This window comes from Haliaeetus leucocephalus, unplaced genomic scaffold, assembly GCF_000737465.1.
Source record: "Haliaeetus leucocephalus isolate CR32 unplaced genomic scaffold, Haliaeetus_leucocephalus-4.0 Scaffold229, whole genome shotgun sequence".
Classification (NCBI taxonomy): domain Eukaryota; kingdom Metazoa; phylum Chordata; class Aves; order Accipitriformes; family Accipitridae; genus Haliaeetus; species Haliaeetus leucocephalus.
Genome location: NW_010972665.1, coordinates 8,901,377 through 8,926,710, shown reverse-complemented (window position 1 = coordinate 8,926,710; position 25,334 = coordinate 8,901,377). Strand labels below are relative to the sequence as shown.

Here is a 25,334-nt window from a genome sequence, read left to right as displayed (position 1 = left end):
GGCTGATCACATTCACTGGAGCTGTGTCATTGGTAGTAAATCTGAAAAAATTGTGTCCTTCACATTTTATTGTTGTTTAGGGGAGTAAGCATTGATAGGCTTCAGAAATTGTTTATGCATGGAAGGGAAAAGAAAAAGTCCTTTTCTCAGCTCTTGTCACTTCTGCTATATACAATCTTTATATTAAACCTCATGTTTCACAGTATGCTACATAGAAATAAGGTTCTTAGCTGGGTCTTCTAAGATGCCTAGTTGTTATTTTTTTGTTTGTTTGTTTTAAGCTATGTCATGTTGCCTCTTCATTCCAAAATTCAGCAGAAGTCTTTCAGGGCTCACTGTGGTGGTGGTGGTAATTAAAGGTAATAATGAGAGCTGGAAAGTTCAAGTTACTGGGTTTTTTGGGGTTTTTTTGTTTGTTTGTTTGTTTGTTTTCTTAATCTAGGCATTCACTGTATGTTTGTAACCATATTAAAAAAAAAAAGAAGTTGGATTAAAAAAAACTCACCACACACCAAGCCTGGCATTTATAAAGATTATTACAGAAGCTACAGCTGCTGACTGATACAAATTAAATATTGCATCACATGTAGTTTTAATACTGTTAGTGTCTGGGTACTCCCTATAGTAGAAGATAAAAACACCTCAATTAAGTCCTGATTATCATCTCATCTGGTACAAGTGATCTTATTCGTATGCAATCTTGTTGCAGTTTTATCATGTTTCACGTAATAACGTAGTGAACTGTGGTTTTTCAGTTTGTAAACAACGGACAATTACCACTTGGTTGGAGAATAAAGGACCCAAGACAACTGAGTCCAAAAGGTAAAATACACAGCATACCTATTCAAAAGTTGTGTTCTTTGAGTGGGCCTGTGGGGAGCTGGAAGTGCAGGTTGCCAGTACAGCTAGGCACTGAAAAAAAGGCAGCCCTGTTTCTGCTGCTTTCCTTACCTTGGCGCATCCTCTTGACTATAACCAACTGACAGAATTTCACTACAAAAAGCTAACTAGTCCCCCTCCCCTCTAACCCCCCAAAACCAAAATCTTTTGCTGACTTAGCTTCTTGAAGCACCTCACTGTTTAGGTGAATAAATACTGCTGCTCGGGCAAAGAAAAAGATGGGAACCTGCAGCAAGGGAAGGCAAAGTGGGACTGCTGCTTCCAGTGGCAGCCAACCACTAGATCGAGTTAGCTGTAGTATCAGACTATGTTCTTAGTCAACAGCTCTGATTTTATTTTTGTTTAACATAGGGCAATAAGAGTTGTGGATTTTGGCTGGTGGTCCTGCATTCAACTCACAGTTCTGTTAATTTACAGACAAAAGTCTGTTCTGGTTTGTCTCATTGGACTGTGATTGTAGTATAAGCGTGTACAGCTTGATTTAGTTTGGACCAGAATTTACAGATGCTCAAATGTCCACTTAGGGTATTTTGTGAAAGTTGTTATGAAAGCTTTGCTGCTGAATGGTGCCAGGTAAAGTTTGGTATTTTCTGGTAGTGTAGTCTGTCAGGAGGAATGTTTGCAAGGCAGTGTTAAAATTAAACTTCTGAGAGTTTAACTATCTGATGCAGAGGAGTATCAGATATTGTTTTTCTATAATTGCAGTTGTAAATGTGCTGGTTTGTTTTTCATTGATGTTTGCTAATAAATAGAAATTGAAATCTATAGCAATGCTAAAATAGCTGGGGAAACTTGTGGTGATGATTAATACAGTAGTACACAGGGCTCAATTACAGGCTCACAGGTTGCAGTAAAACAAAGATGTTAAGAGGTTGCTTAAGGAGGGAATGTGGTTTTTTGTTTTTGTTTTAAGATTCCCTTTAGAGTATTGCTTTTATATGCTCTCCTCCAGCCTTGCTGACAGATTACAGCCTAGTCAGTTTTAAGCAGCAGGTTTGTTGTGTAAACACTTCACATGCCTTTCTGTTGCAGTTAACATCACAATTTTAATTTATTTGAATTTGAACACTGTGAGATTTGATTTCTCATCTTAAGCTGACAACAGATATTGTCAATACCTTTGAACAGTCATTTATTGAGATGACAGCAGTAAGATAACTTTCATTTTTCTTCATCAAAATTTTCAGTGCAGGAACAAATGCATCGATGGGGAGTTAAATTATCATAACATAAAACCCTCTAAAATCCTTTTGTTTTCAAATAATCTTCATATGGGTGAAGTTCCAAGCTATCATCTATTGCTCCAAGCCCCCCTGCCCCCTTTTTTTTTTCCTTTTTCTTCTGTAGTGGTAAAGGTGTGAATGCTATCTCTTTATCCAGAGTGCTCTTTGAAGACGATCTGTTATCATTCATGGAGACAATTAATGCCTTCAGGAGTCTATTAAGATGTTCAGTTGCTGAATTTAGGATTATGTGATAATTGCATATTTTTAGTGTAGATGGGAAATTGGGCAATGACCAGACCGTGATACAGAGTTTAGCGTGCTTAGTTTGAATTGATTATATACAATGCTGTAACAATACACTCAGGGGAGGGTATTGTTCAGAGTGATATATTCACCAAGACTAGTCAGGGTTTTTTTAATATTCATATGGCATCTAAGTATGTACTTACACAAAAATTAATACATAAGTGTGAAATGACTTTCCAATGTCATCTTGAAAAGTTTCATCTGCTCATAAAAAACTCGCTTCATTTCGCTGTGTAACCACCAGGACACATTTCTTTCCATTCTTTGTGTAAGACAGCGCAGGACAAATTAGGTTATTTTTCTCTTTAAAGATAATAATTGATTTAATGTGTCTTTTAATTTTTATTATCAGTTCTAAATGGATTTTACTCTTATGTTTTTGGTTTGTGATTTTTTTTTTTTGAAGAGTCGTGGGCTGCTTGTAAAAGTAAGGAGGTAATAGGATGTTTTTGAGACTATGGACTACTGTGCCCTGCTCTTCTGAAAGATGAATTTGTAGCTCTGAGGGAATGGCTACAAAACCATTGATTTCCTTGCTCACTGTATTTAACTGATTAAAATGAAAGTTAAAGAGGACTTTATCATGACTTCAACATTTTTCATCTGGAGAAAATAACTAAATAATAGCTTAATACTGTTTAGATTTGAAAATAAGGGTAATGAATCACTGGAGTAGATTTCTAAGGTAAGCAACTGATTCATCATCCTTTGGAGCCTTTAAATGGAAATATGTTGTTACTAAGCTACATTCCCCAGTGCAGTAAAACTTGTTGATCCTGGTAGTGCTCAGTTAGAGAGTATAATGGGTAAAATTCTGTAGTTTCTGTTGTTTGTTTATAATCATTGCTTTAAATATATATACACACACACACAAATTTTATTTGGAGATAAGACATTAAATTCCTTTACTTCTTTTCCACAGCTTACACAGCAAAGTTAATACTGAAGCAAATCCGAAGATGACTTCCATTAAAAAAGAGAACTTTTGTGAGCATGATGTGAAAAAACTAGAGAATATTTGTCAGCAAAATTATTCAAAAATATCTGTGGAAGTTGGTGCAAAGCATGTACATTTACCTCAGACAGGCAGCATGTATAACTGGGAGGCTGAGGACAAAGATCCAGTCTTAGACACAGAGCCTGTAAAGGGGATGCAGTCTGGAGACCTCTTTAAGAATGCCAACATCGATCAGATGCACAAAACTGGCAAGCAGGCTCAGAGAGGCTGTGAAGAAAGCAGTGACAGTTGGACTCAGAGGAAATTATCATCAGGCCGGTCTTTGAAAATGGGAAATACAAAACTTTCTTCAAAAGACACTGAGACAGATGGACAAGTGGCTTCATGCAATTCACAGAAGCTGAAGAGTTGCAATTCTGTCTCTCTAATGGGGGAACAAGAAGAAGGGGATGTAGTTCCAGAAAGTCCACTTTCAGATGCTGGTTGTGACGCTTGTATATCTGATCTTGGAGGTCCTGGGAAACTGAGCAAATGTCAGAGCAGTTCAGGGGATTCACCTGCTTTTGAGAAAGAGAGTGAACCGGAGTCACCGATGGATGTAGATAATTCTAAAAATAGCTGTCATGGCTCAGAGGCTGATGAAGAAACAAGTCAGTTTCTCGATGAGCGAGAGGACATCAATATGTCAAAATCCATAAACAAATCTTTTAGAATTCAATATGGGGATGCTGAACTGGAGTCAAGAAAGTCACAGTTTTCTGCCAAGGGCTGTGAAAGCTTTGAGGAAATAGATAATTCTGTTAAAGAGGATAGTCTGCATACAAAGTCACCTGGGATCTCTCCTACTCTATCATCAGAATGCAAAGGTGCAAAACAGAGTGTGAAGAGAGACTCCAAAATCACCTCTCACTTCATGAGGATACCTAAAGTAGAGGAGAAAAGGTAGCGTTCTGTCTGCCTCTTCATCTGTTTTTTCACACTTAAAAATTTCCACTTGGGTAATAGCACTTTGGAGGCTGGATTGTATAAAGAGTTTTGCAAAATGTATGTTAAGACACAAAGACAACTGATGCAAGCTTGAAATAACTTATTTTTAATGGGACTACTTGTGGGTTTTTTAAAGGATACATTTGTCCAGTACAATTTTTTAAATCGTTGGAGATCTGTTAAAATTCGGACTTAAGGACACTGTAGGAAGTTGATTTTCTTTATCAAAGAAGTGATTTAAGATGATGGGATTTCTAATGCTTGAAAATGAATCGTGGTACAGGAGTGCTTTATGGAGTGTTGCTCTAGCATTCATTATTTAATTCAGAATACTTGAGGAAACTGGTGTTTTCTTGTGGTTTTTTTTAGTTCCATCTGTCAAAAAATACTGCATCTGTTTTATTGAAGCATCAGTGCTACTGGTGCTTTGATTGAAATAGACATGAAAAAATTCACTTTTGAAAGCAGTTGTAGAGATGTGTGTGAGTGGTTTGGGGGGTTTTTTTTGGCTTTATTCATCATTTGGGAGAGAGAAGGACTGGTGATGATACGCTACAGCAATGAAAATAGAAGTGCTGAGCATGACCCAGGACTCCACATGCTAGGTGTTGTGTAAGGACAAAAGGATAATCTCTGCTCTGAAGAGTTTAGATTTCAGTGGGAACTGAGAAAGTGAATAAACAGCAAAGGAGTAAGCAGAAAGAAGAGGACTGTGTGTGTTGGTGTGATAAGTGATTATCTCTATAGACTGAAGTCCTTAAAGCAGGGCAAGAAAGTAGTTTTGTACATCTTTACTGGGTGGTCCCTTCCGGATGTGAAGAGCAGCACATATCATACTTTTCAAGGAAATGAAGAAGAGGTGATGGAGGGTGGCTAGCTAGCATTGGGAGCTTGCATTTGAGAAATCTTAAGAGATGAGTAGGCTGAGAGTGGATTTGGAAAACAAAAAAAGGTAGTTTTAGGAAAAATGGATGGATGAAGAATTTGCTAAAAAAAGCATGGAAAAGGGGGTCATAAAGTTTAAAAAGACGGGCTTAGGGAGTACTCTTTTCACTAATTTATATGAATTGCTGTTGTAGCAAAGCAGCAGAGGTTGCAGGTTGTGTTTGTCAGGGCTAGAGCATCGTGTGTTACAGTAAATCCATGTTTGAGAAGGGAAACTCATGCAAAAGTTTTGCTGTGTGGATAGATGGGGATCCTAGCAATGCTTTACAGAATAATTAGTAAGGTAGAGTATGAGGCTGTAGAGAGACTATTTTTCCTTTTCTTTTGGGGGCCTAAACAAGATGATGTGAAGGTTATAAACCTCAGTGCCGGGCAAAATAGTGGTATTGCCTATAGTGCTGTTGTGGTTTAAGCCCAGCCAGCAACTAGGCACCACACAGCTGCTTGCTCACTTCCCGCCCTCCCCCGCCCTGAGGGATGAGGAGGAGAATCGGGGAATAAAGTAAAACTCATGGATTGAAATAAGAACAATTTAATAACTAAAGTAAAATAAAATGTTATATGAACAACAACAATAATAAATGTAATAATAATAATAATGAAAAGGAAAATAATAATAATACAATGATACACAATGCAATTGCTCACTACCCACTGACCGATGCCTGAGCAGTGATCTGCCCCTCCTGGCCAACTCCCCTCAGTTTATGTACTGAGCATGACGTTCTATGGTACGGAATATCCCTTTGGCTAGTTCGGGTCAGCTGTCCTGGCCACACTCCCTCCCAGCTTCTTGTACACCTCCTCGCTGGCAGAGCATGGGAAACTGAACAATCCTTCACTTAGGATAAGTGCTAGTTAGCAACAACTAAAACATCAGTGTGTTATCAACATTATTTACGCACTAAATCCAAAACACAGCACTGTACCAGCTACCAGGCAGAAAATTAACTCCGTCCCAGCTGAAACCAGGACAAGTGCTTAAGAGGGCAATTAGAAAATCTTAAAGCTTTCCTCCTGGTTTTCATTAGACCGAGTCTAATAAGATAATAGAGTGGCTCAAATCTGAACTTGCAGAGAAGGCAGCAGTAATGTATCAAACAGGTTTCAGTCATCAGTAATGCTATGCCAGAATTACTCTTTGGCTGTCAGATGAGCACAGTGGGTCTGTACCCAGTGTCATGCTGATGTGGCTACACTATTTGCATGTGATCGGCCAGGTTGGAGGCATTGTCTGCACCTGAAGATACCGGCACATGCATAAAGGCAGTGAACAGGTTGGACAACATCTTTATCCAAGGGTGGAGTGAGTTCGCCAATGGGAATTTAGAGGTCTAAACAGTACCTCAAAGTGTAGGCTTTTAACTTGTTTTGCATTTTGCTCTGAGAACTTTCTCTTGCATGAGAAGCATCTGGTATGTTACATCAAACATACAGCAGGTTCAGATTTTTCTTCCCCAAAATCTCAGATCCATTCAAATACCTTTGATCATTAAAGAGGATGGGTTCATCAGCTCTTGCATATATTTGATTTTTGCAAGTGTTTTTGGGATTATTTTTAAATTTCTACTTCCATTGCTGCAAGTATTGTATGCTTGGCATGAAAAATGGAACCCTAGTGAGAAAAGGTGGTTAAGAAGTTGTTTTTTGGGGTGGGTTGTTTGTTTGTTGTTTTTTTTGTTGTTGTTGTTTTAGTTTGAAGAAGGAATATGTGCATCTGGGCATGTACATGTGTTTGTTTTCTAACAGTTGAGAAGGGGCTGTAGAGGGTATCCTGACAAATGCAGACCAATGAGTCTGTCTCCTGTCCCTGCATAAACAGATCCTGTTGGGAAAGAGCATGACTCTGCAGAGGAGAACCCTGCCTTGCTAACATATTGCAGTTCTGTGAAGGTGTTTGTAAGCCTGTAGAGAAGAGTGTTTCGGTAGACATTGTGTACACGTCTGTGTTGGGTGGGAAGAGGTTGGTGGTGGCAGGGGTTTTCCCCAGATAAAGCTTTGGCCTGGGGCCACTGCAAAGTCTAGCAAATAAACTGATTCAGTTACAAACATAACCCTGGGGTGGAAGTTCATGTATTTGCTTACCAGGTTTTTCAGTGGAAATAAAATGTTTCAATGTATTTTATTTTAACAGCAGAAAAGAAAAGTGTGAATTCAAACCCCAGAGGCCAGGAAGGAAGATTCCTAAATATATGCCACCTCCTCTTCCGACTAATAAGAAATGGTTTGGGACACCGATTGAAGAGATGAGAAGAATGCCTATGTGTGGGGCCCGTCTTCCTCATCTGCGACCCTCAGCCAATCATACAGTAACCGTCAGAGTACGATAATTGAGTGTATTACCTGAAATCAAATTTCTTACTGAATTGTTCAAGAACATGAAATGCCAAATGTTAGTATTGTAGTATTAGCAGGCTGTGGAAGTCTTTCTTCACCGTTCCTTGCGAGCAGACTGGGGCAACTGATATTCCTGAAAATTAACCTTTCTGATGCACAGAATTAGGATATTAAGATCCAGAAGCAATGTAATTATGGTTTTAATGCCTCTGGCTTTTAGGGACGAGTATTTTTCTTTTGCATAGGGGTGTGTGTGTACTTCCTTGGCTGAGTTGTAAACTGTGGCAATTTAAATACACCTGCAAGTAAAATCTTTACTTCAATGTTTTCATGTTATATTTTCATTTTAATATGATTCTATTTGGGGTTCAAGATATACAAAACGCTCAAGATACTCAAGATATGATAAAGACAAAGAATGAAGAGGAGATTCGAGCAATTTTACCACTGCATTTTAGATCAAATCGGATACATTTGCCTTTAATCCTTTGGAGTAGTATGCAGTCAAGTTATTGTTGAAATAAAACATGTGACCAGAAATCTGTAGGGTCATGGATAAATCACAAACAAAAGAGAAGCACATTAAGTTTAAATTCAAGTTCTGAGAGAATCAGTGCTGCCAGAAGGCCATACAGCAGATTAAGTCTTTAAGAACATTTTATTTTTATATTTCTGATATTCTGTGGAGTAAACTTGAAATACTGCTATATCTATATTGATTTCCCATCCTCTTCAGTGTTAGGTTAAAAATGTTATTTCTGCACACAACTATGGTTAGATTTAAAAATACATTTTGAAAATATTTGCATGAAACTATGTAGATAGTTAAATTCATAAATGAGGAAGTATTTAGCTGATAAATGGACACAAAATAATTGCATGTATTTAATTTATTTCAGTATGTTTCAAGAGGTCAAATGATAAGGTGGTGTTCTTTCCACCAAACATAAGAGTAACAGATGGATTTTTTTCTAACTGAATATTCGTTATGTGATCAAGTTGTAGCTTTCCTCTCTCCAAAAAGGATGGCCATAGATGAGAGCTTTTTTAACTATGTTTTTGCTTACTATTTATTTCTTCAATTTAAAAACTTGCATAGAGAGTCTGAGCTCCCCCCCCGCTTCTGTGTTGCAGGTAGATCTTCTGAGGGAAGGAGAGGTGCCTAAACCTTTTCCAACTCACTACAAAGATTTGTGGGACAACAAACATGTTAAAATGCCTTGTTCAGAACAAAATTTATACCCTGTAGAGGATGAGGTAAGATAAAATATTTACAGTTGTGTAATCAAATAAGTTTGTTTATGTATAAATGAGTTTTCAGTTTACTGCATTTGCTCAGTTAGCAAGTTGTGTGTATGGAATTGGAAAATCAAATAGATGAACATACCTGGTCTGAAAAGCTGGATTCTGGGTCGTGATGCTTCAGGCAGAGCAGAAGATTTTTTTTTTTTCCTAGTAATTATTTTACCTAGCTATTGATTTGATGGTGTATATATTTCTGTACTTATATGGAATATAAGCTTATACTCCATATAAGTTATATATTTATGTGATTTGCGGGTCTTTTTGTGAAGAAATTTGGGATGCCAACAGATGTGAATGAATTTGTAACCACGTTCTGATTATAATATTCTGTCAGGTATTGCTGGTAGGTTGAGGTACATGTCTGCTGTTCTGCTAAAACAGTGACGGAGAGATTAGAGTTAGCCCTGCATGGTTTGTTGATCTGATATTTCTTGTCACTGCTCAAGGATTACTTAAACGTACCTGCTGAAATACTTAAGACTGTGGTGAATAAAATGAGCAAGTGTGTCCTGTAGTGAAGACTGTATAATGATTATTCATACTTGAATCTGGAACAAAGAACTTTTATAGCCTCTAGGAAGTACTCTTGTTTTTTTCATTTATCAATTTTACAGATACAGTATAAAATATATTTAATTGATGTTTCAGAGATAAAGCACTCATAAGATCTTTGCCAGTTGCGCAAGATGAGTTGTCTCTGTCCTTGTGGTAGTCTTGTAAGAAATATTATTGCTTGCAATGGGCAATAATACTTTCTGTTGAGGAAAAATATCACAGGATGTCTTAAATTTGGGTTGGCGCAAGAGTCAGCCACAGCAATATGCTTTTAGAATCTGTGCTCTTATTGTTCTTAATATTACATTTTTATAAAGTTGATTCATTTTATATTTTTGAGTTGCAGATCTTATAAACTATGGTCCTGTAAATCTCTTGTCTTCACAAGGAAGGGCATTATTTGTCCGTCATGAGATGGCATTAGAAAGAGTGCTGCATATATAAAAAAGAGATCTTTTTATGAATTTTGTGAATGCTTCAATTAAAAAGGAACTCTTAAGGAAGTAAAAGGCAGTGGACTAGAAGTTGCAGAAGTACTTTACAGTTACTCAAAATACGTGGTTTATTTTTAAAGAACTTCACAAATAGAACAAACTTTATTTAAAAAAAATCAAGGAAGACAATTATTAGTAGATGTGTCTTTCTGTTTTCAGTAACTTCATCTGACTTTGTTTTGGGCTTTTGTTTTAAAGAACGGAGATAGAACTGCTGGAAGTCGATGGGAACTAATCCAAACTGCCTTACTTAACAAATTCACTTGCTCGCATGATTTGAAGGTAAGCTTGTCAATTCAAAATCAAATCTATGTACATGTATGTATGTTCAGGCTCTCCATGTACTGTTAGTGATTCTGACTTGGTCCTATTTGTTTAATCACTTATAAAAATAAGTTTTAAAAAAATCTATGCTGTTCAAGGGATTCCGTAATGAATTAAGGGTCTTAATTAATGAGTCTTAAGTGTTACCACTGAATTTATTAGGTATTATTAAAATGAATTGTCTTTATAAGTCTACACAAAACTGTGTTTGTCCAGCGGTATTTACTAGTTTGTGGTAAATGAAGCATGTAGGCTTTTTCTGTAACCAGATGGTAGGGAGATGCACAGGTTAGAGAGTTTGAAACAGTAACTGTTCATACCGGTATACTCCACTAAAATTGCAATGATTCAAGCTGCTAACAAAAATCTGTAAATTTTGGAGACTAATGCTCTGTTGATAACTCTTATAGTTCTCATTGGCTTTAATGAATTGTGATTTGGAGCAGCTTAGAGTTTCTATTATGTTTTTTGTGAAGAATAATGTAATTTAGATTATACCTGAAAGGCAGGGAAGGAGGAGGATGCAAAAGCTACAGATAAACTTTAAACAAATAAATATTGCTCCCCCGACATCTAATGAAACTTCCCTTGATAATACTATTTTATTTCCTGTTTTTTCTTGAGAATTTTTTAAAGGTGGTTGTTGTTGTAAGGGCCTATTTAATTTGTTGCGGTTCTGATTCTTTAAGTTCATAAACTGGTAAAACTTCTGCTATATTGCTGAGGTTGCTATTTTTAAAGAGAGCAAGCATGGGGTGGGGAATGTTTATGTTGTGTGGTTTAGGCAGATCCAAGCATGCCTTATCTTGTTTTGTGCTAGGAGGAAAACCCTGTAGACTAAAGCTTATTCAGTGCTAAACCTAAAATACAGGATTCAGTACCATGGAGTCACACTGTATTAATACAGTTCTATGGATTTTGATAGGCTCTGTGACAGGTTTTAGCCACTAGATGGTACTGTTCCTTCAAAAAGGAAATTTCATAAAATCATTTTTCTTCTCTTAAGTATCTCTAGGCTTTATTTTGTTGTGCTCTTTCCCTAGGATGCTATACTGAGATACAACATTGCTTATTCCAAGAAATGGGACTTCACTGCTCTTACTGACTTCTGTGAGAAGGTAAACCAAGTCTAAAATAGGAAGAAAAGTGAAAAATAAAAAATATAAGTGACTACTTTGTCTATATGTCTCAATGCTTTTGGCTTTATTTCCCTTTTCAAGAGTAAAGGGTTTGCAATCATCATCTGTGTGGACAGTTATTTGGCTGGTAACTTCAGTTGAAATGATAATTATACTTTATAAGCTGGATTCATTTTAAATCTTATGCAGGTAATTTGGGTACTTCAGTAAGAACTAAGGTTACTGAAGGTAAGGTGAGAAATGCCTTTTCTCTGTTTTATGATAACCAGAATTATTAATAAATTGTATTAATATTTCCACTGTAATGGTTCTTGTTTTAAAAAGTATTGCTCTTTTTTTCCTTGTTTAAACAACTTTAGTGTTATAATACAGTGGTGTTTGTATAGACTGTGCTTTGCTGGTCTAGCAGTAAAATTTTGCTATATGCTGAGATGATGAATTTAAACTGCAGAGCCTTTGAAAGACTGGGATGGTTTTTATGACTTCACATTACTTTTCTGGAAGAGGATGGAAAATAAAAATTAATAGTAGGTGGCAAATGCAAGTTGGACTATGTACACCCTGACTGATGTTCAGAAACTATGCTAATTAAAGCAGTATGGGATGTTAAATGAGATGCAGTAGAAATTGTATTTTTCTTCCACCAACTCAGAAGTGCTTTTAAAACGCGTGTGCCTGTTTTCTTGGGAGGGGCTTGCTAAGCTGTATTAAGGTTCATTGGAAACTAAATTTGATTTGAAGTCAATTTTGTCAGTTCTGTATGTTTAAAATAGATGTCTACTTAATTCATGTGATCAGAGGAACTGTTCTTTCTATTGCCTGTTTCCGTTGCATATAGGGACTACTATTTAACAGAATGAGTTTTGTTTTGCATGCAACACAGTATTTTTATTACTCGCAGAAGGTACCTATAAAACTACCGGTGGTATCATATTTGCTAGCCATGAGAGCTACTATGTTCGCTCATCTTGCCAATGTAGTGCTCCCTCCTCTCACATGTGGGGTGTCTCTGTTTTTCAGGCTGGCTGGTAGAGGCTGTGGATATTTGGCCTCTTTGCTCCTGTTGACTCTTGTACTAACTGAAATTAACTTGGGCTGTTCAACTGTTCAATCTTGTGTTACTGAAGAATACATATTTAAATTATTAGAATGTTTTAAAGTACAAGCAAACTATTTATTTAAAATCTGACTTGGAAATGTACCAGATTTGCATCGGATTGCTACAAACACAACTGAGCTTGTCCTGATGTGTTCATATCGTGCGTCTGGGAGTTCGGAAACTATGCATGATTAGATTCAGAGATCATCAGCCAGGGAGAATAAGTAATATCGGCTGTCTCCAGAGAAGAGAGTAACAGTAGGGAAATAAACTATGTATCAGGCATCAATCTTTCACTGAGGGTGAAAAGGCAATTTCTGTCACCTGGGAATGATGATTTATTTGTGAGGTTCCCAGATGAAGGGAGGAGAGCTGTTTCAAAACATGGATTTTTCACCAAGGTGAAGAGTGTGCAGCAGTATATTAAATAAGGAGCAGTGAAGCACTATAAGACAGTGGCTCCTTGTAGACCACAGGAGCAGAATCTTACCCTGACTTTGTTTATTGAATATATTGAATTTAGTGAACAGAACGTGGGGGGAATACATCTTGCAGAGAGATGTTTAAATCTTTTCTGTTATTAAGGGATGTGTGAACTCTTCAAGTTCTGTAAATTAACAAGGCATCTGCTTTCAAAGACTGTTTGCAGTCTGCTTAAGTCAGGAGCTATTGAGTGAAAAGTTGAGATCCTCTGTGGAAATGCCTAAATATACTAGCCTGTAGTGAAATGTAGTTTTTGAAGTTACTGTATTTGGGAGTTAATGATTAAGTGCTTACCATTGGCTTGTGTGTTTTCTTGTTTATCTTACTGTTTTGAGGGAACGGGAAACTGTGTCAAGTGATGTTTGCTCAGTAGAAGTTGAGAGGGTTGGTTGAAAGGAAAGCTGGCTTGACTAATCAGCCCAAAGGGAGGGGCAGCAGCTCAACAAAGGGAGAAATAGTCACTAATATATATTAAAAGAAAAAGATTAAAACAGAATCTCTGATCCTCAAATATCTATTTATATTCTTGGTTACTATTGGCTTCCAATGCATTCTTAACCAAGAATTCTGTGGTCTCATTTAGAAGGCAGCTGGGTCCACAAATCTAATAGTGTCTATTTTAGTGATTCATTTAAGGCCACTGTATTCAGATATTACTTCAATAAGTCTGTGCTTGGTGAATTATAAAGTACCATTTGTTATTTTATCTTCTGATTCTGGACACAGCTCACCTTATCTATTAATCTGTTAAATGCTTTCATATCAGTCTTACATTGTGTTTCCTATTTTAGGTAGTTTCTTTCCAAGTTACACAGTCAAAATATGCAGCATTTTTAAATCCTACCTGTAAGATTCAAATCAATGTCCTTGTAATAACAATAATTACCAGTTTCTTGGGTTTAAGTTTATTTTCCTTTAAGAGTAAAACTCTTTCAGCTTTCTTAACTAATGGGAAATAAATGTCATGTATGTGACCCAGCATTTTTTTTCCAAAACGACATACCCTGACATGTATAGGCTGACCAGTTTTACAGTTTGTCCAAAGTGTTGTCAGAAGAGGGAGCCCTCACACTATTTTCAAAAGATTCTTTTGGATGCCAGTTAATGTTTGGAAGTAAAATTCCTATTTGTACATTGAAGTAAACTTGGGAGCTTGGGGTTTTTTTGTTTCTTTTTAAAAGTTCATAGCGCCCATCAGTAATGTACATAAAGCTCTCAGTAGCTTATTTGCTTCAGACATCTGACAGTTTTGTTGTCCTCTATGGAATTTCCACACTGTTGTATTGATTTGTTTTGCCATCTGTTTGTTAATATTGGCAAACAAGCTTATGATTTACTCAAGTTATTACTTAGTGGATGAAAATTATTAGTGCTAACATTTTTCTTCTTACTTGCAAAATTCTTGTCACTTGGAAGTCATCCTTGCATCAGTTTTCCCAGAACTTACATAGAAGCCAGACAGTAAAGAGTAAACAACAAGCAGAAAAAGAAATGTGAGGAAACTGCTGTGGATGGAGCTGTCTGAGGACCCACAATGTATTGTAGATGAGCTTTATTTACGTGAATGATGATAGGTTGGGGATTTATTACATGCTTTTGGTCAACAGTGCTACATACTGTAGAAATTTTTATTTTTCTTTCTTGTAGACTTGCCCTTCCACTTCCAGGCAAGACCAAATTATTTTGCTTTTTCCCAAGTGCATGAAACAAAAAGCCTAGTGAGGTCATTCAAGGCTTATGTCTTAGACTAATCTCCAACAACAGCAACTTTATTTAAAGAGAAAAGTAGGGCTTTATAATTTAAGATAGTCACACTTGTCTGCTGCTTTAGATTGGGCCTGGTTGTTCTGGACATGCTTTGTTTTTATTGTATCGCTTTAAAGTCTCGTAGAGCTTAAACATAATTCTTGTTAATGCTGTTTCATGAACTCTTCCTCTTATTGCTTGCATCTGTCCTGCTCTTTGAGGAACAGAGGAGTGTTTAAATCTGAAAATGACATGAGATTGTATAAGCAGTGCATAACTTTAAAAGAAGGATCACCTTTAGAGAAATTCAGTTTTAGTTGCATAGTATATAAGAACTTAAGTCAGCAGGATTTATGTTGTGAAGCTTCAGGAACCTTCATGATATAGAACCTGTGTCATTAAAATCTGAGCTCTTTTGAGGTGAACCAGTCAGTGAGCAGCTTCACAACTTGTTTTTGTCCTTTACAGTAGAGCTGTATCAAACTGAGTTGTTTGGTCCTATCTAAAACTTGTGAGTTTTAGCAGCAATACTTAAGTTAATAACAGATCTACTGAAAAAATTTGACAGACACTTAAAGTGACAAAAAGGAACTCTGCAGGCAATGAAACAACAATGGGCACTTTTATTGCTCACATGGTTTAAATTTCAGTCATCTTCTAATCTCCTTTGAAACTTGGAGAACTGTAGCATTTTCATTATTTTAGTTTCAGAAAACAAAAGAATGATGCTCATATGCTTCTTGATTCTTACTTGCGAGTTATCCAAGTTATAGGTTTTCCTGATATGCTTCAGTAAAAGGAAGGAGTCAGATCTAGTAATTTGATTTTTAGCTAATCTTGCTGCTTTTTTGTATATACAAAGCAGAAAGAGAGGGACTTATGTATGCAGGACTGTTAGCATTTAGGATTCCCAAAATATTTGTGTTTAAAGAGTTACTTTGTGAAATAATGTCTGTATGCTATTCAGTGCTGAAAACAACTACATCCAGTATTTAGGCATGTCAAAACTGTAATCTCTGATGATTACTTATGTATTGGAAATTGCAAATAGCTTAGACATAAGTTTGATCTCTTAAGAAGCATAGACCGAAGATTGGAGTTTAGGTAAATCTGTGTGGCATAGACAGTGATTGTCTCTGAGCTTCTGCGAGTCATCTGAAAAATGGATCACAATACATCTTGTAGATGTTCACATTGTATCTGTAAATATTTTTATGTTTGTCTGGCCTCTTTGAGCTTGATTAGCTTGGTGGAAAATTTGTGTCTGTGAAATGGAGAAGATACAACGAGAGGGGTCAGGAACGGTGTAAATGTATGTAATAGTTTCCATATGAGGAACGTCTGAATAAGCTAGGACTGTTCCATCTTTTCATCTTAGTTGAGAGAAGTGCAGAATGGATATAACAGTGGTGTGCAAAATTAATGTAAAAGAGGGTGAAGAGGAAATGACTGTTCGTTCTTCTAGTACAACAGTTAAGGGACACCAGATAAGTGTTCCTTGCAGGTAAGGGTTTCAAAACCAGACAAAAATAATTACTTATTTAGATACTGAATAAAAGGCTGTGGAACTCGTCCAGGGCATGTGGAATATGCTATGGCTTTACATCAGGTTTTGAAGGGATTTGGAGAAATTGCTGGTGGAAAGATCCCATTGACCATCTACACAGATACTGTGATGGACTCTGGAAATTTCTGAAACTGATTACTGCAAGTAAAGAGCGTTGTGAGAAAGTGCTGCTGATTACTTGCTTTTCTTGCTGTTAGACTTTTCTAGACATTTTTTATTGATGGACTTTAATGAACGTTTGTCCATTTTTACATTCTTATGACTTTGCTGGGTTGAAGTTGAGAGGCAGCAGTGGCCTTGTCATGTGGGCCCCATTGTGGCACAGTACCAATATAAGACATTGCTGACAGAAAGGCATGGGGATCTATACACTAGCCTCTCTTAGGAGGACAAAATAGTAAATGTAATTGACGTTTTAAATTAACCTCACTCGAAGGCACTTGCCTTTTAAAATTTGTTTTTCCAGGCTCTCTGCAGAACTTTAAACCCTTGATGCCTACTTGATGCAAGTAGGAAGACTTAAAGGGGATATGCTATTTACAAAGACACTCTGTCATTCTCCACTGTATAATACTCAGTTTCCGGCTTTTAGTGTAGGAAGAAGCATGTGTGTGTCTGCAATGCCTGTTTATGGATGTCTTGTGGTCATCTTGTCATTTGGGAAAGCTGTTTGAAGCCAGTCAATCAATTTAATGACCAGGATCTGTATATTTGCTGTTGATTCCCATATAAATTCAGCATTCAGGAAATCCTTTTCTATTATGAGAGAAGCTGTATAACTTTTACATTTGGATTTTTCTGTGAGGTTGAAAGAAACATGATAATGCTCTTTAAAAAGACCAATCTCTTCTCCTGTCTATACTTAATTGCAGAGAAGAACCTTCAGCATGAAGGAAAAGGAATAACGTACCAGACGACTTTGTCTGTGCTCCTTTTTGTCCTTTTCCAGTCAAGCATGAATTCACTGGTTTTAGCCTCAAAACTGGCTGTTAGCAGTTTTTTATGGCACAAATCTCAGCTTATCCTAAAATCTGATAAAAAGCTGTATACCAAGAAAACAAGGTCAGTTGTCAAGCTGAAGGAATATATTGCTATTTTTCTTCACTCTTTAGTTATGCTTTTACATGATGTAGAATATGGGCTATTAAAAATGTTTATCTTACAATTACAGCTGTAATTAGTTTTGAAACAGAAAATTAGAAAAGGAGTCCCATTTCTCCCTGCTTTTTTCCATTAAAGCTTGCATGACAATCATAATTCTGGATGCTAGATCCTTTTAGAAGTCCAGAGCAGTCAGGATACGAGGCTTCGTTACTGTCTGCTTTTACATGCAGCTGTCTACCTGTAAATTTCTAGAACCTCGCTTAACACCTTTTTCAAACTTTCTATAAATGTAATTTACAAATACATAAACTTATTAATAGATAATATGCAAGATAAATATGTAAATAAATCACTTTATAAATACAATTTTTTCTATTTTCCATAAATATCACACATCCCTATTACAGATGTTTTGCTCTTCCAAAAGTCTGGTTTCCTTTTCTTGAAAAATTGGTAGTTAGTTATTGTACTAGAAATTATTTTTCATTTGCACAAATCCTTACTATTTAAATTTTGGCCTAGCAATATTCATATAGATATGTGCACACACTTTCTAAGATACCGCTTTTCTCTACTGCAGGTGTTCTGCGCAGATTCCAGGATATAGGAGAATATTCTTAAAGTGAGGAGTGCGGGAGCATATTGCATTGAGTCTTGTTTCTGTTAGTCAATGCTTTGCACTTAGGAATAATTAAATGGAAGAAACCCCTTATATTTCAGTGAAAAAAGCTAACAAATGTGTGTTACTGAATTGCTGAATTATGGCATAAACCTAGTAAAAGCTGGGATAATATCTGCAGAATGTGCTTAGTGTGGTTTTTTTGCCACACTATAGTTTCTCATTTGAATGTGTGCTGCTATGTAGTATACTAGCACGTTTGGCCTGAACTTCATACTTTTAGAAAATGTCAGATGCCAGTAATTGAATTAAGATGGAGCATACTAAATGTTTGAGAACTGAGCAGAAAAATCAGATGCGCAAATATTGGCACTATGTCTGCTTCCTCTCTAAGAAGAATTGCTTGCTTTTTGAGATCACTGAGCTGATTTGAATGAAATTAAGAACTGTCTTGTCAATGAAATACTCCAAATGCAAAATTTCAAACAGCCACAGAACCACACAGCCTTTAAGTATGTGTGCTCTTAACCTTAATAACCTGAATTTAATAATCTTAAACTTAACCTTAAGAAATTTTGGAAATTACCTGGACAACTTTGGAAATAATACTTTCATTTTTTTACCATTATTTCTATTTTTCATCTAAAAAAAGAATATGAATGCAACATCTGAAGATGATGTGATTGTAGTATAGTCTAGTTGGATTATGGTTAAGCTCTGGATTTTCACTCATTTGAAAAAGACCAAACTGTTTAAGAACACCTACTACTGTTAAGTAAGTGCATATCTTGGGGGATAGGGCTTTACCCCACTCTCGTTTCCTAGCAGGCCTTATGAATCATGTCAGTCTTTCCTGTATGTTTTGTTGTTTGAATGACCTGCTTGAAAAAATGATTGCTGTAATCAGTGATACTGGAATAGAACGAATTTTAAAGTACCAAATTGTTCTGGTGACTGGGTTTTTGATAAATCATTTTTATAATTGTCTGGACAGTACTAACAGAAGTGAGCATTTTAGAGATGTCAGCACTACAAATGTAGGCTTTTAAACAAGAAACAAAATGTCCCAAGGCTGAAAATAGCCTATCCATTGCTCCTTGCTGGATTTCACTTTAGTCCAGATGTTTTCAAACAATTTTCATTACGTTAGATTACCTTTTTAAAATCTAAACTGAAAAGGTCTTTTGAGTGTGCCATGAAGGGTTTTCTTTTTACAGTAGCAGAAAGGAATTTGTCCCCATATTGAACAAAACACTTTTCTGGTGTGGAGGGAATATGCATCTTGTACACATTCAAAACATTAGAAGCTAAGCATTGTAGCGGAGAAATAGCATTGAGTACTGAATTACAGGCTTATTCTTAGTTGCCTGTACTTTCTCAGGAAAACAGTTGAGTATCTTTTAAGTGGTGTTTTGTAAGCACCATTGCAATGACTGTTGCATCAGACTATTGACTCAGAATTACCAGGGAAGGGATATCTACACATACCAGGTGTAGAGTTTTAATTATAATGTGTCTTAAGTGTTTGTGGATACTTAATGCTTTGAGACAATGTAGAGGTACATCCTGAGGATTTCTTCCATAGTTTTTCACTGTATTGAGAGCATTCCTGATTAAAAAAAAAAAAAAGAAAAATCTAGTAAATATAAATGTTTTGGTTTTAAAAGCTATCCTCTGATAGTTGCTTTTTTTGTTGTGTTTTGGGAGCAGGGGACTGATGAATATATTTCTTTGCTTCCATTGGATTATGTGTAAATCGTCATTTACCTGTGCTCACTTATCTATCCCAAATGACTAAGAGAAGCCCCTTTTGGTTGTGGTGGCTTTCCTTAGCTGCTTTGTGCCTTTAGATTTATTTGTCTGTTTAGGGTTTGGTTTGGGGGGGGGGTTTGTTTGTTTTTTTTTAATTTTTATTTTTTTTATTTAATGTCCAGAGCAGTTAGAATAAAAAAAACCTGATGATGGTCAAAGCTTTCAAGAGAAACACTCTCTGAAAAAGTGTAGATGGAAGTAGGGAAGCGATAAGGAGGCATTGCCATTGTTAGAATGACTATGAAGGCATAAATTAAGTGTATTGTAATTATATTCCCAACTCTTCTCATGCTTTTTCATCTGAAAAACTGAATTTGTTTATATTGCTTCCTTGCAAAGTTTGTTATTAGTTGCCATGCATTCTTTAAAGAGCAGGTTTGCAAAGGTGGCAGAGTGTGTACCATGGAGATGGTCTGAGGGTCTTTTTTGGCCAATATAATCTTAATTGCTGGATATTTTTTTCAAGAGTCTATAGTTCTGACAACCCAAAAAAAACCCCCCCCAGTCTATAGATTTGTTGAAATCTACAATGCTATTGTGTTATCTTTAGTTGATCCTTCTTTTTCCCCTTCTGTCTGTGCTTGATTTTTTTTTGGTAATGTTAAAGAAAATACAGCTTTCATAAGGGCAATAGCTATGTTGTCTCATGAAGCTTTTAGTGCCAAGGTTATCAGTTACAAAAGTGGTTGAAAAAAGTTGTAGTTAAATATCTGATGGCTTTTGAATGCTTCCACACTGCTTTGTAGCAGATGTTTTTAAAATCATAGCAGTATTAAACATTTCTTTCCCCCCCCCCCCCCCAAGTACTGTGTTTAGAAAGATAAAAGTTTTGAATGAACCTGGAAATGGATTGTTTTCACGTTAGCTTATGTCAGTCAGATGAAAGATACTTTTTTTTTTTCCTTCATGTTACAGCACTGCTGTAGAAACGAGGTCATTGTCCTTTCCACTACTTCGTACTTCCAAAGAATAACTCAAAAGCGTTTAGAAAGCAGTATTGGACTTTTCTTCCCGGGACTCTGCCACTGCTTTGGAAATGTTTGTGATGCTTCCACTCATGGTAGAATTGTTCTGCAAAAATGTGCAGGTGGAATCTATTGGTGGCCTGTAGAGAATCAGGACTGAGGTTTCACTTGTTGGTAATGAAAATGTTTGAGGTTAGATTTCCAGTACCTTAGAAGTATAAACTGGGCTTCTGAAACCATTAAGAGGAGATGGAAATATGAATATACATTTTTCTCTCAAATTTTATTTAGAATGGTGAAAAGCTTTGAGAACAAAGCTGCCATTGTTAGGGATGCTACACCTGAGAGATCATCCCAGGGTTGGATTGGCAGAAGACGTGAAGGAGCCTTTGGCGGGGGGAATTAAACAAAAATGAATTAACCTCTGCCTTGTAAGCTGTCTTCCTTTTTCCTTTTGAAGTGTCAGTTTGTGGTTTTGATAAATGTCAGAAGCATTCCTCTCAAATAAGATTCTTCTCTGCATAATCCAGCATCATGGGTTTTTTCCCTCTTCCCTCCAAAGATTACTTTGTCCTTCCTCTGGTTTCTAATCAGACAAGCGCTCAAGAAATGGGATGGATTTGACAGCTAAGTGTGTTTCTTGCTGAATTAGTTTTGTAAGGGAACAAAAGGAGGCAGATGACAGTTTATTGTTTCCTTCCTGTTTTGGAAGTTCATTGACTCAGTAAAATGGGAACTAAAATCCACCCCCACCCCCCCCAACCCCCACTTTGCTTCTTGGTTTCAATCTTGTTTATAAGTATAATATTTTACATTATGACAAAGAATCTGTTTTACATAGGCATACAAGTCAGCAGCCTGCAGCATAGTGTCTCTGTCTAGGTATCGGATATGCTGGTAGTTTGGCGCAATATGTTTAAGTAGAACTCATCTACTCCCTGTCCAGAAGAAAAGGCTTTGTAGGCTTTGTAGAGAGTATGATTTAGTGAAGCTTGTTCTGGTTTTTTGGGGGCGTATTAAGTTAGTGTATTAGTTTTCAAAGTTACCTGATAAGAACTTGTTTAGGCTTTTTTGTTTGTTTTGGTTTGTTTTTTTCCCCAGCTGTCCCAAATAACAGATCAAGAGAGTCTGCTTTTATGATTCTGTAATATTTAAAAGCGTTTATGACAAGGACTAGGGGAAGAAAGCAAGTACAGGTTGGCAGTCTGAGGTTGGTTTACTTTCAGGTAAAAGACTTAAACATCATAGACAGTGGCTTGGTTGTTTTACTGGCACCGAGGAGTTCTAGTCATGGATCTAGACTCCACCATGTTTAAGTATTACACAAACAGCATACAAAAAGCATGCGACTCCTGTATGAGACAGGAGAACAAGTAAATAAGTACAGGCTGCTCTGGAAGGAAAAGAAAATGAAGACAATATTGCTTAGTGCAGTAAAGGAGCAGCCACATGTTGTGATTGCTGAAGTACATTCAAGTTTTTGTATAAGTGTCATCTCAATGGAAAGTCTTAGCTTGAGGGGAATGGTAAGGGAGATGCTTCAGGATGCCTGGGAGGTTCTTCTGTGGAATACACTTTAAAAAAAAGTGGCAAATTGAAATTGCTAACATTATCCCAAAGTGCACAAGAACCACTATCTTGTAGAACAGTGCAAGAGCACAGCTGAACTCTTCAGTCTCATTTGACAGTAAAATGGAAGCCTTTGGAAGGGAGGTACAGTCTATGCATTGAATGAAAATAAGTAGCGTTTTAAATGCTTATGAGTAGAACAAGACTGTTAACAGTCTTAAAAAGAAATTAAGCCTTCAAACACAAGTTCCTGTTGTCCTTGTTCCCCAAATATTATTTTTTTTCCAGTTTTTTGCCTTCCATGTTATCCTCACCAAAACTGCAAAGCTATAAATGTTGATCAAATTTTTTTCAGGAGACCATTCCAAGTTGTCTTAAACTTCATGGCATGTTCCACCTACATGTTCCTCGCACGTGGCACTGAGCAAATCTTTCTCTTTGTGGGAATGTGACTAGTATTTCTTTGTTTGCTATCTATCTTTGTTATTTTCTTTGAATTGCAGACTTGAAGGAGGTTTAATAATGATGTTATGTCTAGGTGGGCTATATATACCCTTATTTGATACACTTCTATTTGCAACCAGGTTTTTCAGCTTGGAAGTAGTCATCATGTGGGTCTTAATGCCCTGTAAAAATATAGAGAGATATTTTTTTATTTGAGACAAATTGAAGATAGTGAAGAAGGAAAAAGAAAAAAAATTATTCCTGAGATTAGGAAAATGAACTTACTGTGAATAGAGTACATAGAAGTTATGCAGTTTGCCTAATTAGTTAGGAGGCTATTACCACCTCTAACCATATGATATCTTACCTTAAAATAATTAGGAAAGCTGTTACTAGAAAGACAGTTCAGTATAGTAACTAATGGTACAGAGCACTTACAAACTGAAACAAAGTAATTCTAAGAAAGTGCGTGAGGTGTTAGGGCAGCTGGGAAGGAAAAAGAACTCAAAATCCATTAGAATTAGGAAATAAAAGACACAAAATCTGAAGGAAGCACTCTTGTTTTCCCCTTCATCCTTAAGAATGTGGTTCAGTTGGTCCTTGTCCTGCCACAAAAGTTAATATCGGGAAATAAAACCAAACAAATGGAAAGCATTAAGCCATTGCTGTCTTAGCATGCTGGTTGCCTGTTGGTGTGATGACTCTACCTTCCCATGTGATAGATAGAGCTGTCCAAATTTGTGTTCTGTATGTGCAGTTTGTTTGGTTTGATGAGCTGTCAGATTTAGATTTAAACTCTCTACCATCACTGTCACCCCATGCTACCTCAGATCCTTCTTATTAGGACTGTCAGGCATGCTCGTTCATTACGTTTTGGAGGACTGGTTTATAGTGACAAGAGGCTATTACTTATGGTGGCGTTTAGTCAGGCCTCTTTGCTGCAGTATAAATGTTCATTTTACAAAATTGCAATGCAAGTTTGGCCAAGAGCTCTTACCTCTGCTATGGCTCACTGAACCATTTGCATCTTATGAATTGGAGCCCTAAGTCATGTTCATTTAATCAGTCACTCCAGTGCAAATACTGATGAAATCGCCAAGTGATTTCTTGGCAAAAAGCAACTCTGATTGCATATGCTTTTCCCATGGGGTATAGCCCCTGCTTTTATTTCATTCCTAAATAATTTTTTGCATGATTGGAGGACTATGAATGAAGTCAACAATATATTTTTGTTTTTATTTCAAATCCTGACGGAAGCTGCAAAGGACATATGTGCATAATAAGGAAAAGGGAAACTGATCAATTGTTTAAAAACAAAATTGCTACACTTAATGTATTTTCCTTTACCAAAAATTGTTGACAACCATTTAATATTTTAGAATTCCTTAAGTTATAAAAGAAATGTTATTTTTTAAACAAGGGAAATCCAATCATTTCTCTTAATCTTTGCATAGTTGTAGCCTTGAAAAAGATTGTACACAGTTAAAAGCACATTACTGAATCCATATAGATATTCCTGTACTAGGAGATTTACTTCAAAGTGAGGTGCTTGTTGTAACAGCTTCATACTAACTAGAGTATTACTGCTTTTTCAGTGAGAAGAGTTGCAACTGTTGACAAGGGGTATGACTAGTTCTGTTTCACCTACCACGCGCCCTGCACAACATCTAATAATGCATGACTTTTTGGTAGGCTTGTTTGACTCACTAATGCAGCGGAAGAATACCTCCCCCCCTCCCAGGTTATTTTCTTGTAGCATTAGCGAGCTGAAGGATCTCGGGAAATTATCAGATGAACATGGGAACTGGTAAAATGATGGGTGCCTGTGTTTGGGGAATTAGAACGACACATCCCTCTTTCAGTAGCAACAAATAAGTAGCATATGTAATGTGGCTCTAAATGTGCTGGATTTTACATCAGTACAAGTCACTGCTTCCTGAAGAGACTTTCCCTCTAAATAAATCTTCATTCCATTCTGTGACCAGGTATTCTGTGTGCTGTTGCTAGGTTCTTCCAATTTGGCATTTTCATCATGGGATATCTGTCAGATGTAGCTGTGGTGTCAGTACTCCACGTCCTGGAATCCTTTTACGTTCCATGATTGAGTGTTCTTTTTTGCTGCTTTCAAAGTCTGAAAAGACTGTCACAGATAAAACCAGGCTCTGTTGCACTGAGCATAGCTGAGAATATGCAGTGACAGTGGTTGGTCTACAAAGCTGCAGCTGTGGTGGCGTGCTGGTTTAGTTGTCAAAAGAGGATGAGGGCCAAGCAGCCAGGGGTTTGCAGGCGGTTTCATAAAAACCTCATAGGAATGTTACTGGTACAGGAAAAGCCCATGGGCAGAAAGGGGAAGTTACAGTTACATGGATGTAGCCATGACTCAAGTTACTTAGTTTTTAAAAAAAACTTAAAGCAAGGAAGGGTACGTATTTCTGGCTTACTGCCGCTGT

General features: G+C 36.7%; 1 protein-coding gene across 1 annotated transcript in view; it reads left to right on the top strand.

Annotated features, from left to right (window-relative positions):
* The first annotated feature begins 759 nt into the window (after positions 1-759).
* The window catches only part of PARG (poly (ADP-ribose) glycohydrolase), a 70,548-nt gene continuing 45,973 nt past the window's right edge, over positions 760-25,334 (top strand). The window contains exons 1-6 of the mRNA XM_010567860.1: positions 760-822; positions 3,355-4,332; positions 7,460-7,643; positions 8,794-8,916; positions 10,212-10,295; positions 11,381-11,455. Coding sequence (XP_010566162.1) covers positions 3,392-4,332; positions 7,460-7,643; positions 8,794-8,916; positions 10,212-10,295; positions 11,381-11,455 — 1,407 coding nt within the window. The 5' untranslated portion in view covers positions 760-822; positions 3,355-3,391. The remainder of the gene's footprint in view (positions 823-3,354; positions 4,333-7,459; positions 7,644-8,793; positions 8,917-10,211; positions 10,296-11,380; positions 11,456-25,334) is intronic.